The sequence below is a fragment of the Brassica rapa genome, chromosome A09 (genome assembly GCF_000309985.2).
Source record: "Brassica rapa cultivar Chiifu-401-42 chromosome A09, CAAS_Brap_v3.01, whole genome shotgun sequence".
In the NCBI taxonomy this organism is placed as follows: Eukaryota; Viridiplantae; Streptophyta; class Magnoliopsida; order Brassicales; family Brassicaceae; genus Brassica; species Brassica rapa.
In genome coordinates this window covers 28,973,496-28,991,708 of record NC_024803.2, presented here as the reverse complement: position 1 = coordinate 28,991,708, position 18,213 = coordinate 28,973,496, and the positions used below count along the sequence as shown (strand labels likewise).

The 18,213-nt window shown below is 34.6% G+C and overlaps 4 protein-coding genes across 8 annotated transcripts; 3 read left to right on the top strand and 1 right to left on the bottom strand.

The window, feature by feature from the left end:
* Positions 1-30: 30 nt before the first annotated feature.
* On the top strand, positions 31-4,513 carry LOC103838989 (poly(A) polymerase I). Its single transcript, XM_009115456.3, has 13 exons — positions 31-259; positions 331-544; positions 813-910; positions 999-1,082; positions 1,208-1,338; positions 1,421-1,493; positions 1,562-1,607; positions 1,694-1,803; positions 1,883-1,990; positions 3,437-3,496; positions 3,589-3,650; positions 3,734-4,049; positions 4,125-4,513. The coding sequence occupies exons 1-13, from the start codon at positions 158-160 to the stop codon at positions 4,320-4,322; spliced, it is 1,602 nt and encodes a 533-aa protein (XP_009113704.1). The 5' UTR covers positions 31-157; the 3' UTR covers positions 4,323-4,513.
* A 248-nt stretch (positions 4,514-4,761) lies between these two features.
* LOC117128070 lies at positions 4,762-7,525 on the top strand. Its single transcript, XM_033279579.1, has 2 exons — positions 4,762-6,784; positions 7,141-7,525. The coding sequence occupies exon 1, from the start codon at positions 6,175-6,177 to the stop codon at positions 6,772-6,774; it is 600 nt and encodes a 199-aa protein (XP_033135470.1). The 5' UTR covers positions 4,762-6,174; the 3' UTR covers positions 6,775-6,784; positions 7,141-7,525.
* Positions 7,526-7,757: 232 nt separating this feature from the next.
* LOC103838987 (protein NEOXANTHIN-DEFICIENT 1) lies at positions 7,758-12,165 on the top strand. Of its 5 annotated transcripts, none has more exons than XM_033279577.1 (12): positions 7,758-9,466; positions 9,604-9,711; positions 10,015-10,094; positions 10,204-10,287; positions 10,374-10,437; positions 10,528-10,574; positions 10,736-10,790; positions 10,874-10,912; positions 11,108-11,276; positions 11,386-11,449; positions 11,527-11,583; positions 11,657-11,942. In XM_033279577.1, exons 3-12 carry the CDS (start codon positions 10,030-10,032, stop codon positions 11,847-11,849), a joined length of 837 nt encoding a protein of 278 aa, XP_033135468.1. In that variant the 5' UTR covers positions 7,758-9,466; positions 9,604-9,711; positions 10,015-10,029; the 3' UTR covers positions 11,850-11,942. The 5 variants fall into 5 exon arrangements, with proteins under 5 accessions (XP_033135468.1, XP_033135467.1, XP_018510693.1 ...); XM_033279576.1 differs by having other exon boundaries at positions 9,590-9,711; XM_018655177.2 differs by lacking the exon at positions 9,604-9,711 and having other exon boundaries at positions 10,019-10,094.
* LOC103838988 (serine carboxypeptidase-like 45) lies at positions 11,781-15,324 on the bottom strand. Its single transcript, XM_009115455.3, has 9 exons — positions 14,332-15,324; positions 14,146-14,247; positions 13,982-14,068; positions 13,315-13,407; positions 13,147-13,226; positions 12,787-13,068; positions 12,584-12,708; positions 12,265-12,475; positions 11,781-12,184 (listed from the first exon to the last, which is right to left on the bottom strand). Exons 1-9 carry the CDS (start codon positions 14,564-14,566, stop codon positions 12,035-12,037), a joined length of 1,365 nt encoding a protein of 454 aa, XP_009113703.1. The 5' UTR covers positions 14,567-15,324; the 3' UTR covers positions 11,781-12,034.
* Between the last annotated feature and the right edge of the window lie 2,889 nt (positions 15,325-18,213).

Sequence of the window (18,213 nt, the reverse complement as noted above, 5' to 3'; positions counted from 1 at the left end):
TGGGCTTTAAAGGCCCATTAATTTAATTTTGAGCCCATATCTTCTCTCCCAAAGGCATCTCATTCAGATCCAATTGCCTCTGACTGAGATTGATTCCCATCTTCCTTCTTCTTCTTCTCCGACTCGCGCAAATGTCTTGAATAAGCTTTTACAACCAATGGCGTATGGTTCATTCGCTATCTCATCGAAAGCTCTAGTCTTTTGCCGTCCTTGCTATGGCTCCATCAGAGATCTCCCTTTCTCCCTCCGCACGCCTACAGTTTCGTCTCCTTCTCTTCTCTTCCCTTCTTTGATTCTCATTGGCTAAACCTCTAGTGGGAACTTTTACAGATTGGGCGTTGCGGATGCGTAGGAGCAATCGCGGCACCTAGGAACCTGGTGAAGCCACGCAAGGAAGAGAGCAGCGGTAAGGATATTAAGGGAGGAAGGAAGAGTAAGGATAAAACGACGCCGTGGAAGAAGTTAGATGCTAATGAGTTTGGTATTCAGAGGTCCATGATCCCTGAGTCTACACGCATGGTTCTCAACAAGCTCAGGAAGAAAGGTAACTTTTTACTTCTTCTCAGCCTTTGAGTTAGGCTTCTTATCAGCTTTAGCTTGAAAGAGAACCAAGTTAATCATGTTTTCTGTTGAGTTGTGTCTGAAAGCTTGTGTCTTTGTAGCTGTTAGTCTAATGTGAACCCTCTCAAGCTCTTGAGATTGCTTTATACAGTTTTAAGTTAATGTATGTGGAACATTGGCTCTAGTGTTGTTTCTTCATAGAACTCGCCAAAATCGTTACTTTTTTTTGTTTGTCTGAATTGATGTTCCAGGGTTTCAAGTATACCTAGTGGGAGGTTGTGTTCGGGATCTTATACTAGATAGAATCCCCAAGGATTTTGATGTCATCACTTCTGCCGAACTCAAGGAGGTTTAATTGGAACTACACACATTAGCTTTGTTATCCTTTTTGTATCTTTTCGACTAAGATCTTGTGAATCATCCTTGTGTGTGTACAGGTACGGCAAGTATTCCCCCGATGCCAAATCGTTGGAAGACGGTTTCCCATCTGTCATGTGTATGTCGACGATATCATCATAGAGGTTTGTTCAATGTTTTCACTCCTTCACATGAATCTATGTCCTAACTACTTATCATTTGAGGGTTTAAAATATGAAGAACACTTTCTTTTAATCTGTGAACTTAGTAGGGTTGTTCAATGTAATAGGTGTCGAGTTTTAGTACTTCAGCAAGGACTGGCAAAGCGCCAAACAAGAACTTTAGAAAGCCTGTGGGCTGCAATGAGCGTGACTATATCCGTTGGAAGAATTGCTTACAGCGTGATTTTACTGTCAATGGGTAAAGCACTACTACCACTATCTGTATTTCGCATTTATCTGTGGATTAAAATGCATTAACGTTCATATGTTGGATCTTTCAGGTTGATGTTTGATCCACTGGAGAATGTAGTGTATGACTATATAGGAGGAGTTGAAGATATAAAGAATTCTAAAGTAGGCAAGCTAATCATTCCTTATAGAAACCAATTGACACGGCCCTAACCAGTCTAGTTATTCTGTAGGTGAGGACAGTATCTGCAGCAAAGCTTTCATTTATCGAGGATAAAGGTCAGTTTTTAGATGCAATGGTGGTAGTATGACGTATGTTTGTTTGCAAAAGGCTTCAAAAAATGGTAACGGTGTTCACTTTACAGCTCGCATTTTACGTGCAATTAGGATTGCAGCGAGGTTGGGATTCAGCTTGACTAAAGACGTTGCTGTTTCTGTGAAAGAGCTTTCTTCTTCATTGCTGAGACTTGACCCTGTATATCTCTCTTTCTTTTCTCTTGTTCGCCCTTCTTCTTGTGAGGTTTGGACTGAACATCTTCTCTCGTCTTCTGCAGTCAAGGGTTCAGATGGAAATCAATTATATGCTGGCCTATGGGTCTGCAGAAGCTTCTTTAAGGTTGTTATGGAGATTTGGTCTCATGGAGATTCTTCTACCTATCCAGGTAGGCCTGTGGGTTCCGTTAGTTTGGGTTATTTGGTTTGGGTAGTTCAGTTTTCGGTTCAGTTCAACATAAATCTTATCAAATTAAACTTGAAGTAAAGTCGGTTCGGTACTCGTTTAGTTTGGTTTTTGAAAATTCTACCAAAGTTTTGATTTTGGTTTAATTTTGTTGAAATTTCGTTTAAATTGGGTTACTTAGGTTAGTTTAGTTAGAAATTTGGTTAGTTCGGTTCGAGTTTTTGGTATGGTTTGGGTATCATTTTTTTTTAATTTAGTAACTGATCGCCGAACTGAACCAAAAACCGAACTTTATTAAGAAACTTACCGAGTCGAACATAACCAAACTAACCAAAATTTTGGTTCGGTTTGGCGAGAGTTCGGTTCGGTTCAATATTCGAGGCCTATATCCAGGTTTGGTGAAGAATCTTCTCTAGTAGCAGTGTGGTGTTGTGCATATCTATACTATTAAAAGAGAAACATTCTGAAAAAATCTACTTATAAAAGGTTGTTGGACCCTTTCATTAGATTAACATTTTTTTGGTATTCCCTTATTTATCTCTAACAATAAGTAACTCAATATTCAATAACATTATATACCATATCATTCACCTATTTTTACTCCTTCTATGGGTTAATCATATAATTTACAATATTTTTAAACGAGAATATGCTTGCGAATTCACACTATCATTAAAATTATTGAAGATTTTGTCATTCATAATTGGTAAGCCCTATTCTCATCTACACAAATCTTACGTGTAGATGACAAATCAAATAGTTTTTTAAGTTTTGCGTATTATTATAAAATACATGAGTTAATGGCATGATTTTCGGTTTTTTAAAAAAATATTATCAAAATTTTCTAAGTTTTTATCGGGTCAACCTGTGTCGGTTCACGGGTTAATGGCATGATTTTCGGTTTTATCAGATTTTTAATTAATAGGTTTTCCTTAAATCTGGATTTTGTGGAAACATATCAGTTGGTATAATCATGATAGAATTTGCATGAAGAATATAAGCCGGTCCATATTATATACGGCCACCAGTTTACTGGTCCAATTGCAGGTCCGAATCAAATATGAAAACAATGCTTATATCTTAATTCGTCAATAAACTACATATGTATTTCACTAAAAGGAGTTAAATCATTTTCAAAAATAAAATGTTTTTCGTACCATTTCAATGTTTCACGATTGGTTTCAGTTTTTTGGTTCTAAAGATATAGGATTTGCTCGATTATTTATGAAAGTCAGTTTAATGTAGGTTTCGTTTTTTTTCTTCAGTTTGCTACAGTTTAGTTCGCGGTTTCGGATAAATGTTCACAAATCTATACACTATATATATTATGTAGAAATTTATTTAAATATATATTTAATTTTGAAAACAAACCCAGCGCGGGTTAAAATCTAGTTGAGTATTGATTCTAAATCGGTTAAACTATTCGCAGGCATCTTATTTTGTTTCCCAAGGATTCAAAAGACGTGATGGAAGGTCCAACATGCTTCTGGTACTTAGCTCTTCTTTCTAGTATTAGTTAACACTAGAGACTGGAATAAAAGACTCCATAGGGCTAACAGATTTAAAGCCTCTTACTTGCAGTCTATGTTTCGAAATCTTGACCGACTTGTAGCACCTGATCGACCATGCGCCGAGCTACTCTGGTTAGAAACCTCTCCTTTGGTACATCTCTTTTAGTAAATGGATTTACCAAGTTAACAATAATGGGAAATAATAATAACCTCAGGATTGGGATCTTAGCGTTTCACAAAGCATTGGTCGACCAGCCTCGGGATCCCACGGTAGTAGCTTCCTACTGTCTTGCCATCTACAGCGACATATCTTTATCCGAAGCCATGGAGATTGCAAAGAGCAACACAAAACAGCACAACTCAAACTTCCAAGAACTGTCCGCTCAAGACAAAGACATTGCTGGCAGCAAACTATCGCAGCAGGTCATGAGCTTAGCAGAGTCTGTAAAATCAGCTGCGAAAAAGATGCATGATCGAGACTACTTAGCTAACGCGATGAGCAAATACCCGCAAGCACCAAGCTCTGATATGGTAACACACATTGTGATCACACTGCTGCTGCTGCTGCATCTACTAGAAATGTTCTGATTGGGGTTGTTTTTTCAGGTGTTCATGTCGAGACCATTGTTGGAGAGAGTGCAGAGAATGTTTGGAAGTGTGAGAAGGAAGGGAGATGGAGAGAGAGGTGTGCCAAGTTTAGACCGCAGGATAAACTACAAGTCTCTTGCTATTGGGGACTTTCACGAGACGCGTCGTGTTTTCGCTAGGATTGTCTTTGATACCGTTTACCCTCCAAAGATTTGAGCCGAGATTTTTTCTTCATTTCACATTCAATTTTCAGATTAGTATCAACTATTTTTTTGGGAAAAAATAGATGAGGTTCTAAATTTTTTTATTTATTGTTAACTAAATCCAAAGTTTCAAAAATTAATTGAATATCTGTGGTATGTAAAACCCAAAGAAAATTACAAAAACTGCAAATATTTTTTAGTTGATGCCATGGAGACAAAATTTCATATTGTTTATGAAAATACAAGCTTTGCTAGGTCGTGTTATTATTATATTTTTCAGAATTATAAACTAGCTTATTTTTTGGCAGGTTTCTTAGTGACATTTATTTGTAAAAATCATTCTCTTTGTTAGTTCTTTAATTTCTGAAATCATTAATTTTATAAACTTAGTCAAATCTTTTGACCCTTTAGTCTTTTACACAAATATTAAAAAAACAATTAATTTTATACCTTTCCAAAACAAAAATAACATTTACTATCTATCTAATTATAGTTCAACGAATTTAAAAACAAACTGTAGAATATATATAGCTCATCTATTAAGAAAACTAAAAAGCTGAGAGAATAGTAATCTTTCTTCCGTTCGATTTTCTAATTATTTACTTCATGATTATTTGCCTACATGGAGACTCGTAAGATATAACAACTCTCTGATGTTTAAGCTTAACTTTAATTTCGAGGCGATTATGAGTTATATGATTTTTTCTTCCTTGTTTTACTTGTGAGCACTAGTTCATGGAATTTCTTGTAAAGTAATATTTGAATACTTATCTGAATATTTATTGTTAAAGATTATGCATGATGTGTTTATTTTATATAACCCATTCAAAAGTGGGTTAGCTTCCATATAATTTGTGAAGAATTTATACAATACGAAAATATTTAGTGACAAAAACTTAAATGGCAAATCTGTTTATGTTCTGACGTAGACAGTACAAATATCGTAGTCCATCGTAAGCAAATCTATACAGCGTCACAAGTCGAACCTAGCCGTTTTGCAAAATTCCAAACCATATAATGTCACTACTAGTTTCATCTCATCGATCAGATCTAAATATTGATATTCTCGAAATGTACTTTGTGATATGGTTGTTGCAAATCCAAAATTTGGTAGCGTGGCCTTCCTGTCTTCTGAATCTTTGATTACTTAAAAGTCGAGTATTTTATTTTTCATTCTTTATTTTATTTTGTCCGTATATTAAAGTAATATTATGCCGAAAAGGTTAGATGTACATGAAATATGTAGATCTTACTGAATCTCTATGAATGGCAGATTGTGAGATATTTCTAAAGTGATTGCTTTAGAATATTCACAGATAGAAGATCGAAAAATATAAGAGTTTCACTAACTTTGTTAATAAACAAATGAAAAAGCCGCACCAGCGTATGCAAACGCACCACTTCTCTTCCTTTCGTTCATTTTAACATATCTACAGTCTACTGAAGTCTGAAACTGTGAAAAGCTTACATTATCATGTTATTTTTTTTTAATTTCTGAGGATGCTTATGTGCTGTAAATGATTCTCCTCATCTCATGCATCATGGAATGATAGCAAGAAAAATAGCTAAGGCTAAGTAGAATAATAATATTATTGGTAAGTAAGAATATTAAAATAAAATAAACCTAACTATTTTTTTTAAATGATCTTGTAGACAGACACTCTAGAAGATATTTGTGTTATATTTAAAATCATTCTCCAAATCTAGAAATAGTTTTGTCGATATTTAAATCATTTTCTATATATAACAGATGGAATCCAAATATGTTAATCATTTAAATGCAAATCTAAAGATCTATCATATTTTATTTTATTTTATCATCTGGAAATGTTGAGCCATATAGAGGTAGAAAAGCTGAAGCAACCATGAATGTGTTAGCCATCTGCAATTTCAGCATGCGATTCATATACGCTTATGTTGGAGTTCCCGGGAGAGCACATGACACGAAGGTGCTGACATATTGTGCTACTGAAGAAGCTTCTTTTCCTCACCCACCAGCTGGAAAGTACTACTTGGTCGACTCAGGTTATCCAACAAGAGATGGTTACTTAGGTCCTCATCGCAGAACCAGATACCATTTGGATCAGTTTAATAGAGGAGGTCCACCATCAAACACTAGGGAACTGTTTAACCGCAAGCATTCTGGTTTGAGATCAATCATTGAGAGGACTTTTGGTGTGTGGAAAGCTAAATGGAGGATTATGGACAGAAAACATCCCAAGTATGAGCTGAAGAAATGGATAAAGATTGTGACAGCCACAATGGCCCTCCACAACTTCATTCGGGATTCACAGCATGAAGATATCGACTTTTTGCATTGGGAAGGAGTGGAATCATATGAACAACATGGTGATGAACAACATGATGAGCATGTTCAATACATACCAGCAGGTGATAGAGTGATGGAGAGTGTACGTGACTCTATTACTCTAGAGATGGCAAGAGGAACTAGACTTCCACATTAGCATTAAACAGGTTTGCGTCTATCCAATCCTTTTAATGGCAATAGGTAGAAGTAGACCTCACCCTTGGCGAGCTTAGTGGGTTCACTTATGATTAATGCGTTTGTATCCTTGCTTAGAATGTTTAGGAATGACTTAATAGGACCTTGTAATGATATAGAGCGATCATTGATGAGATATTGGCATCAATCTTATTATAATGTTTAGTAGGTTCTTCTTGTTTAGTGGTTTAGTGGGTTCTTCTTGTTTAGTGGTTTTGTAGTGTTGTTGTTGCTGGAATAGTATTGAGCTTTCTTATAAGCTGAAAATGCATTTTTTTTGAATTTTTGTGTCCCATTGTTGATTGACCAAAACCTCTTTATATGGCAGGTTTGATACCTGATCGTATTGCTTGGAGTGTGGGAGTTCTTGCTTGGAATAAACGTATTGCTTGGAGTGTGGGAGTTACTTGGATCGCAAGCCATCTTTTAAATTTCAATTTTATAAAATTTGAGTTTGTACTTTGTGTTTCTACTTTGAATTGTTTAGAAGTTTATTCAAATTCGAGTTTTATTAGAAGCTATAAATTTTAATGCAATTTTAAATAAATGAATGAATATATGAATTTTAAATAAATGGAATGAAATTTATAAATTTATATGAAATAAAATTTTATAAATGTCAAAATGATAATATTAAAGTAATTTTAGTGTAAATATATTTTAGATTAAATAATATTAATTAATACAGTTAAAATTAATATCAAACATATGATTAAATCTAAACAAGGGTATATTTGTAATTTGTTTATCAAACTCATTTGAATGGAAATAAAAAAAAAGAAACAAACAACAAATCCATTCAAATGGTTCATTTAAATGACTCATCTAGATGAAAAAACAAACAACCCTTAAAATGTGGATGAATCATTTGGATGGATCACTTGGATGGATCAGCTGAATGGAGATTACAAATGGAGAAACAAACAGCACCTTATATGATTTTTTCTTCCTTGTTTTACTTGTGAGCACTAGTTCATGGAATTTCTTGTAAAGTAATATTTGAATACTTATCTGAATATTTATTGTTAAAGATTATGCATGATGTGTTTATTTTATATAACCCATTCAAAAGTGGGTTAGCTTCCATATAATTTGTGAAGAATTTATACAATACGAAAATATTTAGTGACAAAAACTTAAATGGCAAATCTGTTTATGTTCTGACGTAGACAGTACAAATATCGTAGTCCATCGTAAGCAAATCTATACAGCGTCACAAGTCGAACCTAGCCGTTTTGCAAAATTCCAAACCATATAATGTCACTACTAGTTTCATCTCATCGATCAGATCTAAATATTGATATTCTCGAAATGTACTTTGTGATATGGTTGTTGCAAATCCAAAATTTGGTAGCGTGGCCTTCCTGTCTTCTGAATCTTTGATTACTTAAAAGTCGAGTATTTTATTTTTCATTCTTTATTTTATTTTGTCCGTATATTAAAGTAATATTATGCCGAAAAGGTTAGATGTACATGAAATATGTAGATCTTACTGAATCTCTATGAATGGCAGATTGTGAGATATTTCTAAAGTGATTGCTTTAGAATATTCACAGATAGAAGATCGAAAAATATAAGAGTTTCACTAACTTTGTTAATAAACAAATGAAAAAGCCGCACCAGCGTATGCAAACGCACCACTTCTCTTCCTTTCGTTCATTTTAACATATCTACAGTCTACTGAAGTCTGAAACTGTGAAAAGCTTACATTATCATGTTATTTTTTTTTAATTTCTGAGGATGCTTATGTGCTGTAAATGATTCTCCTCATCTCATGCATCATGGAATGATAGCAAGAAAAATAGCTAAGGCTAAGTAGAATAATAATATTATTGGTAAGTAAGAATATTAAAATAAAATAAACCTAACTATTTTTTTTAAATGATCTTGTAGACAGACACTCTAGAAGATATTTGTGTTATATTTAAAATCATTCTCCAAATCTAGAAATAGTTTTGTCGATATTTAAATCATTTTCTATATATAACAGATGGAATCCAAATATGTTAATCATTTAAATGCAAATCTAAAGATCTATCATATTTTATTTTGCAAATAAGACTAAATTTCCTATCAGATGATTATTTTCAACCCATTAACTAGTCTAAAAAATCTTATTTGGCTTTCAGTTAAGCATATATATATTTTTAATGTAAGTTATCCTTCTTTCTATATTTAAACCTAATTGCATTTTAGCAAATTAGCTTTTCCAATAACTTTATTTTGCCAAGTAACCTAATTTCTAGTCAATCTTTAGCAGATTGAAAAGTTTAAACCTAACTATTCCTACTTTAATTAAAAGAACAAAATAAATAAACAATCATTAATGATAGGGAATGATAAGCAAATGAGAGAAGGTGGAAGATGACGTTAACTTGGGATTGGCGCGAAATAAGAAAAAGCTTGAAAAAGAGAGACAAAGTCTTTATGATTGGACGAAGAAACCAAAGCCTATCTTCTTCTATCACCAACGAACCTTCACCCTCTCTGTCGGTTCCTCTTCTTTTTCATTTATTACTACTTTAATAATCTGCACAATAGAAACTCCCCACTCTTTGTTTTCTTGAAAGTTCTTATCTTTCTCAAAGAACCCTGCTCAAACCGCTTGAAGATTTTATTCTTCAGGAGGGTTTTAACGACGTTCATTATCCACTGTATGTTTTCTTTTTCTATTTTGGAGTAGCATTTGTCATGTAGTAGTTCTTGGATTAATCTACTTGTGTTGCTACTCACATTTCATGGTTTATCCATGATGATCGCTTAAGAATTGTCTTTAGAAACCCACTTGCAGTTGCTGAATCTGGTCGGGAAAAGGAACTTTTAAGACAAAACTGCCTGAACACATAGACCATACTCCATAGTGACTGGTTTGATTTAATATCGAAAGTTGAGACATTGAGTATGCTTTCTCATAATCAATATAGTGCTTCCTTTTCTTTCCTTTCTGGGATTTACTTTCTTGCTAAGGAATATATACCCAAAGTAGATGTTTTACAGTTTTAAAAGCAGACAACTTGGATATGGTTGAGTTATCTGGCCATGTGTTTGAGATTCTCTTTATCTTTCTTCTCAATGGTTATGTATAATTTTATACTTTTCATGTGGTGCAGCCAATAGATGCTTTCATGTCATTTTTGGATATTTACACTCAGCTATCTTCATAACTTGTCTCCTAAGTCATGTTTTTCCCTGTGTGGATTAGATAGCATCCCTCTCCATGGATGTTTTAGAGAGAAGGATTTCATCCTGCTATGCCAAACCTCCATGGATATTCAAAGGAAGGCAAGAATTTTGTTTTCTTTTTTCTTTTGTAGCTTTTCAAGAACGTCTCAAGCTGTTCTTCTCCTTCTTGTATATGCTTTGCTGAATTTTCTGCTTGCTTTGGTTTCAGTGCCTTATACCAGATTCATCTTGTGAAGGCTGCGACTGCTCGAGCATTCATCCCTAAGGAGCTTCGATTAGTTGAAGCTTTTGGGTATAGACAAGCTTCTTATTACAGGCTTGTTTCTATTTTAAATTTTGTCTTCCTCAAAACAATTATTGTTCTTTTGGAATTTTCAGATACACTCTTGGTGGGTTTTTCCTCGCTAGCTACGATGATAGCCCAGCTGGTGTCTTCGATGAGGTCTCTTCTTGCTCCTAATTTACTAAAAATTATCGCTCCACAACATTCTTTGATCGTTCCTCTTACTTTTGTCTGTCGCTTTTTTCACAGCTTGTGGTGATTGCAGGAACTGTATGGAACCCTCCTACATCATGCGCGTATATTCATTCCCCCTTGCTTACGCTAATATAAATTATATATCATTCTTTAGTAAAGGAAAGTTTGACTCTCAAGTGACCAATTTGGAGAATATTATGTTAATTAGATGTACATACTTATCAAATGTAGTGATGATTACATCTTTCTTATATCCGTTTAGATGGGCCGCGAGGGTGCTTGTAAACAGTGATGAGGCGTGTCATCACGGACGCAAGGTAGATGGGTCTACTTTGTCTCTAATGTTGAGAGATTGAATGATAATGATGCATTATTATTATATAACATGGTGGTGTTGCAGGAAGTAGGACTACCAAGCCAAGTTGCAAGATTTTCAAAAGTTAGTGCCTCATCTTTGGTCTCATCAGTGATTTTTAGATTTTGAGAATTATTGATTATGCTCTCATTAAGTTTCTTCTTTTAAACTATCAAATGAGGAAAAAACAAAATTAATCTTGTATGCATAAAGTGGAGACAACTAGAAAAAACATTCTTCCCAAACTCTTGGAGAAGTAACTTTTGTGGTTGTGAATAGAAAATAACAGCAGTTCCAAAGGGGAAAAGGGAGAGAACTTTTGGTTTCTTGGACACATTTAGGCTAGGAACTTCTCTGTCTCACCCTGAAGATATGGTGGAGGTTAAGGTTAGTGAAGTTGATAGTGCTGCTTCTGCTGATATCTGCAGTATCAAATTTAGATCAGATGGTGAGTTCTTTGCTTCTTGGTCTGACTTAAGCCTATGTGTATTATAATCTGAGAAAAATTGTGTCATTTTTTTTGATATCTGACTATGGTCTTGAACTGGCAACCTCAGAAATGGAGAAAAAACTCGGAAACTGGATGGGACCAGCAATTAAAATGTCACTACCGAGTTTTAGGTAAGAATTTGGTTCTTGGGATTGCTTTCGTTGGAGACTTGGCTAATAAACTCATCAAGAATGTCATATAATGACAGTGGAAATACAAAGTACTTTCCGAACCTGCTCAAATACTCTTGCCATCTCCAGTGCAGGTGATGTTTCTGCTTTGACCTAAAGCCAATCCCTTGATAGAATACACATTTATTGAAAAGAGTATATTTACAGGGTGAGGCCGGTGAGACCTGCGGTAGTATCACATCCTTTGGACAATGAGACAGATTCAGAAGAGAATCACACATCACAAGAGTTGCATGAAAATGAAAGGCGGTTAAGTGTAGCTGTAATGCTATCAAAACCAATCATAGCCCTTGAATTTAAAGACTTAACAATGCAAGTAGAAGCTCCTGTCGTAGTTTAACACAACACTCAACTTCCAAGAACATACACTTCCTTCCTACCACAAGGTTCACATCTTTTACAACAACAAAAATAAAACAAATCTTTCCGCTTTTTTTTTCTTGGCTTTTTTTCGCCGATTAAATAAACCATATTCTTAGGTTAAACCATTTGCCAAAATCTTTACAAAAGCGATCACGGTTAGTATCAGAACTCTTCAGGAAGAGGATGACCGTCCAAGAACGCTTTGAAAAGCACTAGTGATCTATGAGGCTGTGAGAATGGGACCTCATGTGAAGCTCCTCGCACAGTTGCAAATGACAAGACATTTCCATAGACTTGAGTCCAGCCACCAACCTGAAACAACAAACCAAATGTGTTAATTTTTTTTTGTTAATAAATCTCTTCTTTACCATTAGGGAGTGATGTTTGTGTACCTGTTGTCCTGCAAACCAGACTCGATAAGGCACACTTGTTCTCAGTCCCAATCGTTTGGCCAATCTGTTCACTAAGGTTCTACTTCCTGTCAACGGGATCACTGAATCTTGATCTCCACTGTACACAAGAACAGGAACTCCAGCTTGAACAAGGCTCCCTACGATGTTAATGGTCGGTATTTCCACATCAAGCAATTGGTAATCAAGAACACTGTATTCATCATGAGGAAACAAAAACATAAGTTGTTTGATTAAAACTATTAACATCAATAAGCAATCATCTGAAAATTATTAAGAGAAGAAAGTGAATACTACTAACTTGCTGCAAACTGTCCATTCGCGTACTCCTACGAGTCTAGCATGAAGAGCTTCCTGCACATCTCTTCGGTTTAGATACTTCACCGTCTCATCTTCCACACATACATCCACAGATTCTCCCACTTGCTGTTCAATAACAAATCAACAAAGTTCATAAACACATGTTTTATATTTATGTTTGTGGGGTTGTGACTTGTGACTCACGTTAGGGCTTACGACTTTGGATTGAGATAGCACAGAGGGAATGCAGACGTCGAGAGTGACATCATACTTGTCGACAAAACGGCTAGTCTCAGTGCTAACTTGACTCATCACTTTAGAGCAGATACTAGACATTGACCCTCTATAGTACTCACTCACATAGCGTGAGTAATTACAGTAAGAAGTGAACATTTTGTAAGTTGAGTCCGAGATCAAGCCGTGAGACCAGAAGTACTCAGCCCGGGAATTGAAGTCAGTTGAAAACTCCAGAACCGGATTGCCAATCTACAAAACAAACAGGAAAAAAAAACACATTGTAATAGATATGATAAGTGGAGGATGAAATGGTGTCTTAAAGCTTACAGCAATTCCTCTGAGATTGAACAGATGGTGCTTCTGGTTGTACTGAATCATAAGCTCAGCTAGTTGGGGAACATAATGGCCTACATTTTCATGGAAACTGAAACTTTTAAAGAAAAGAAGTATGTACAGTGAAGAGATTGAAATGGCTGAAATTAAACAAGTTGTTACCCGCATAACTTTCGCCAGTGATGAAGAGACTTCGATTGAGATAGTGAGGGAACTTGAGGAACCATCTTTGCAAGAACACAAGGTTGTCTCTTGCTGAAGTGGATAAAAAGAGAAAAGAGAGAAAGAACTTTTGAGATGTGAAGACAAACAGAAAGAAACAAGAAGAAGAAGAGAACAAATAATATTCAGATATGAAATGCAAATAAGGTTGAATTCTTTTGTTCTTTTTGTCAGTCTTGAGACAGAGCAAGAACACAAAAGCTGAAATTTTATTCTTTGAGAAAAAAACATAACTATATTGTTAGTTTTCATTTCATGTAAAAAGGAGAACAAAACGGGGAAATGGCATTCACAGGTCACTGCATCGTCATCATTATCACAAGATTTGTAATCTTTAAATTAAAAACAAAAATAATTTAAATCCTTTTATCTATTATAAAAACTGTCTTGTTGATGGTGGTTAGAACTTTTTGTTTTTTTTTTGGTTCAGAAAAAGGAAAAAGACACAAAAGTATGGTGTACCTTTCTTTATGCAAAGTCTAAATCAAATAGATTCAGCACAGTTTCTCTAAAGAATTTTGGCTTGCAGTGTAAGAATAATCATTTCTTTTCAGGACAAGAACTAGGAATTTGACAAATAATTAAGAAAGCAAAGAAAGAGATTAACCAGTGATTTTATCATTCACACTCTCATACTGAGTTGAATATGAGAATCCAACTCCAACAGGTGTCTCTAGATACAACATATTTGCCTCTGCAACCACCAATAAAAATCAAGAAAATCAAGAAGTGTTCAAAAGTTGAAATGTGGAATTAAAAGGCTTTAGTTACCTTGGTTCCAGCTATGTTGATTCTTGACCAAAACAGGTCCTTTTGGTCTAAATGGTCCGTTCTCTGAGAATGCACCAACACCCAAAGATGAACATCCAGGTCCTGCCATTCAAACCCACATTTGTTCTCTGCTTTTAAAATAAAATAAATAAAAAACATATGCAAGGGTCAAAAATGAAAACGAACCTCCATTGAGCCAGAGAACCAGAGGCTTATTAATGGGATCGGTTTCAGCTTCGGCCAAGTAGTAAAACAGAGCCCTCTGTTTCTTTTCGTCGACGGTGACATAACCAGAGTACTGCTGGAATCCGACCCGGGGTTGACCGGGTAGACGCGTGATCCGGTCGGAGTGAGACAGAACACTGGAGAAGCTCAGAAACAGGACTATGGATATTGTAAAGCATTGGAGAGGGGGAGACATGATGTGTCTTGATGTCACTTCTTCTTCTTTGGTGTGTTGTGGTTGTTGCCGAGAAGAAAGGAAGAGGAGACAAGTGATGACTTTGGAGTCTTTGTTTTCTCACTTGCTTCTTGGCATTTATATCAAGTGCTGCAGTCCACATGTATTTTTGCTTTTTATTTTGATCCCTGGAGATCCCGAACTTTCTAGACCAAAATACTAATTTCACGAAATCTTATATTCGGATACATTCATAGACGATTAAATTCATTTAAAATACGACTAGATGGCCAATACTACTCGAACCAAGAGCAGAAACTTCAGCTGCAGCCTCTTTATCGGATGTATTTATACATATAACTTTTTATTAATTGACAAAGCCTGATTTTTTTTTCAAAACTATAAAGATCAATTATATCTATTTATAAAATAAAAATTGGATAAGAACTTGTTTTAGTCGAAATTATTTAATAATTATGACCATCATTTTAATTGTTCCACATCTATTATGGTCTCCATTCCATTATAATTTTCTTTATTTCGGTAAATATGCATACTTTGCACTAACTACAATTATTTGTTTTTATTAGTTCATATTTGTTGATTTCAAAATTCAAATTTGAATAATAACAAAAAGATAACATACCGAAAATCCACATACTTGTTTCAATTATCGCAGAACCAATCCCTTATAAATATCACTGTGGACCACGGCACTTGAGATGGTTACAGCTACACTATAAAAGATTGAGAAGAACATGAGTCTGGTCCAGGCGTCCAGCTATAATTTAAATTTTAGCTAGGCATGGTAGAGAAGGAAATAATAAGGTAAAAAATTCGAAGAATTACAACGACAAGTAGGGGTGGGCGTTCGGGTACCCGTTCGGGTTCGGGTCGGGTATTTCGGATTTTCGGGTATTTCGGTATAGAGGTCTAGAACCCGTTCGGGTATTTCTGTACTTCGGGTCGGGTTCGGGTATTTTTAGTTCGGATTCGGTTATTTCGGATCGGGTTCGGATATTTAGATTTTGAAAAAAAATATTAAAATTTTCATTTCTCAAGTTTATTGTATTTAAAAATATAACTTTTAGTTAACTAATTTTTTATTTTTAATAGATTGAATGGTTAATAGATTTGGACATAACATTTTAAAACTAAAAAGGCACTAATTTAGTTATTTTTTTTTTAATTTTGGATATAACTTTTTGTTAATTTTTGAAATAAAAAACTTGACATGCATTTTAAGTGAGTAGCAAATCATTTTTTTCGAAATTGTATGTATATCATATGAACTTAAATTATGTGTAGTATCAATATAAATATTTTATATAAAATGAGAGATATAAAGTAGAAACATAAGGTTAATTATACATATGTTCGGTTATCTTCGGATATCCATTCGGGTTCAGGTATTATCCGTTCGGGTTCGGATATCCAATCTCTCCTTATTCAATACCCGTTCGGGTATTTTGCTACTTTGGTTCGGATTTCGGTTCGGTTTTTTTGGATCGGGTTCGGGTGCCACTTCGGATATCGGGTAAAGTGCCCACCCCTAACGACAAGAGTGGTTTGGTATGTAATATGTATGCGTGTAAATGAACTTTTAACAATGGCATGGCACTCGCATAGACCATTGCATGCAATTATGCGTTTCAGCAATTTTATAACTTTTTAGGGTTACTTTTTCAGCATATAGAATTTTTAAACTATACTGTATTATTTTTGTATCTTTCGTTTTTATTTTGGCCCCTATAAAGTACATTACTCTGAAATTTGAGTGTGTAGATGATGTTCTTCGCAACAGTTGCATAGTAATCGACTTTTAGAAAATGAAACCTATGTCATATTTCACTAAGTTGTCTTAAAATCATGTATATTTGTTGAAACAAAAATAGGTGAATCAAGCGGATCTACTCATTGTTAATCTGAATGCGTGGTCAGTAGCACTCATATTGGCATGGCTCGTAAGAGAGATTGGTAATTTTCTAGACAAAGTTTGTATTTCTTTAGTCATTGTATATTTCTTGTATAAATTACATGTGTTCAATTGGTTATATAATTACTGCCAAAGCTAGATTAAAAAGTATGTTATTATATAATCAAGTCTATCGATATCAGACTGGATAAACAGATGCGAACAAAAGGGCTTTGATTAGAGCCAATTTGATGCTTCACGCCAATCTTTCTCCATCTTCCCAAGACCAAATCATTTCTCCTTTTTATTTTATTTTATTAAATTATTTTCTCGTCATTCCACCACGCACCAGTGTCCAATCTTTTCCATATTCCGACCTTTTTTATTCGAAAAAGACTTATCCTTTTTTTGTCAAGAAAAAGACTTATCCTTTCTTCCGACGTGTTTTTAAAATATCACCTTAAAAGTAGTAAGTTCTATTAATTCTATTTTTGTTTTTTTTTCGGGAATGTGTATAGAATGATGTATTATGCTTTTAGGAGCTTTAAGTTTAAGCCAAGTCCTTTTAACCTTTTTTCTTATTCTTCGTAGAAACTTTTTGATGTATTTTTTACCCAGTTATATATATTCGAGGAAAAGCTAAATACCTTTCTGATAAAAATAAAAAATATTAATAAACATACAATATATATAATATATAATATACCTTTGTGGGCATTCAACAAAACTTCCAAAAATATATAAGACGATATAGTTCAAATTACAAACAAATCTTTTTAATGACAAAACAGACCAAATCAACAAAACGAACCAGATATATATATATATATATTTTTTTTTTTTTTCGAACCAGATATATTATTAACTTGTTAAGAAAGATACGATTTAACAAGGATCTTGTATTTGAATAGATACCATGTCAAATATTCTTTTGAAGAATGTTCAATATGCTCTATAGGATGATAGTCAAAGGACCTCGGGTTAGAGCTATCTTGAAGTTGGTTTTTCAGGGGGCGATTTATTTCATTTGGAGAGAGAGGAACTCGCGTTTACACTCGGGTGTGAACAACCCGGCCACCCAAATTGTAAAAGAGATTCAGGTTCAAATCAGGGCGAAGCTGTTGGGAATGGATAAGGAAAACTCTCTATCTTATCAAGTTCGATCTCGTACTCAGGAATCTTTTATCTCCACATGGTTCGATCAGTTTCAAGCGTGAAAGACTATCAAGCGTGAAAGACTATCAAGACTAACAAAGACACTGTCATAAACTTCTGCTTCACATGAGTTTCACCCTATTTTGTGTTTTCGATTATGCTGTAGAAAAATGATGTAAACTTTCCCTAAAAAAAAAAAAAAAAAAAAAAAATGATAGTCAAAGGAGATATAATTGCTGATTGACACACGTAACTACGTAAGACTTATTTATATGAACGCAGCGATCGCGGAGAGGGATAGAGAGAGGCAGAGAGCTTACTTTGTTGATAATGAGATGATAATGGGGCCAAGGTAACAGTGTCCCCCCCACCCCCTCACTTGAAAATGTCGCCGTAAATTACTCCTACCATTCCTCATATCTACTCCCCATATCATTTGCAAAATTGATAACGAATCTTAATAATTATGAAACCTAACATAACTTCCTAATCACGTCCATTCGTTGTTTGCGTTGCAAATTTTATTGCTAAAGCAGCATTTTTACAAACTATTAATTTGTTGCGATAATTCATATGTATTCGATTAGAGTTTTTTTTG

What these genes read in the sequence shown, in the direction of transcription:
- LOC103838989 (XM_009115456.3), top strand. Translation starts at nt 158, where the DNA reads ATGGCGTATGGTTCATTCGCTATCTCATCGAAAGCTCTAGTCTTTTGC. An exon ending in CTTCTGCCGAACTCAAGGAG is followed by an intron (nt 911 to 998) that starts GTTTAATTGGAA and finishes GTGTGTGTACAG; the next exon opens with GTACGGCAAGTATTCCCCCG. An exon ending in CGTGATTTTACTGTCAATGG is followed by an intron (nt 1,339 to 1,420) that starts GTAAAGCACTAC and finishes TGGATCTTTCAG; the next exon opens with GTTGATGTTTGATCCACTGG.
- LOC117128070 (XM_033279579.1), top strand. Translation starts at nt 6,175, where the DNA reads ATGAATGTGTTAGCCATCTGCAATTTCAGCATGCGATTCATATACGCT.
- LOC103838987 (XM_033279578.1), top strand. Translation starts at nt 10,030, where the DNA reads ATGGATGTTTTAGAGAGAAGGATTTCATCCTGCTATGCCAAACCTCCA. An exon ending in AACCCTCCTACATCATGCGC is followed by an intron (nt 10,575 to 10,735) that starts GTATATTCATTC and finishes ATATCCGTTTAG; the next exon opens with ATGGGCCGCGAGGGTGCTTG. An exon ending in CGTGTCATCACGGACGCAAG is followed by an intron (nt 10,791 to 10,873) that starts GTAGATGGGTCT and finishes GTGGTGTTGCAG; the next exon opens with GAAGTAGGACTACCAAGCCA.
- LOC103838988 (XM_009115455.3), bottom strand. Translation starts at nt 14,566, where the DNA reads ATGTCTCCCCCTCTCCAATGCTTTACAATATCCATAGTCCTGTTTCTG. An exon ending in GAATGGACAGTTTGCAGCAA is followed by an intron (nt 12,476 to 12,583) that starts GTTAGTAGTATT and finishes TGATGAATACAG; the next exon opens with TGTTCTTGATTACCAATTGC. An exon ending in TCTGGTTTGCAGGACAACAG is followed by an intron (nt 12,185 to 12,264) that starts GTACACAAACAT and finishes TTGTTGTTTCAG; the next exon opens with GTTGGTGGCTGGACTCAAGT.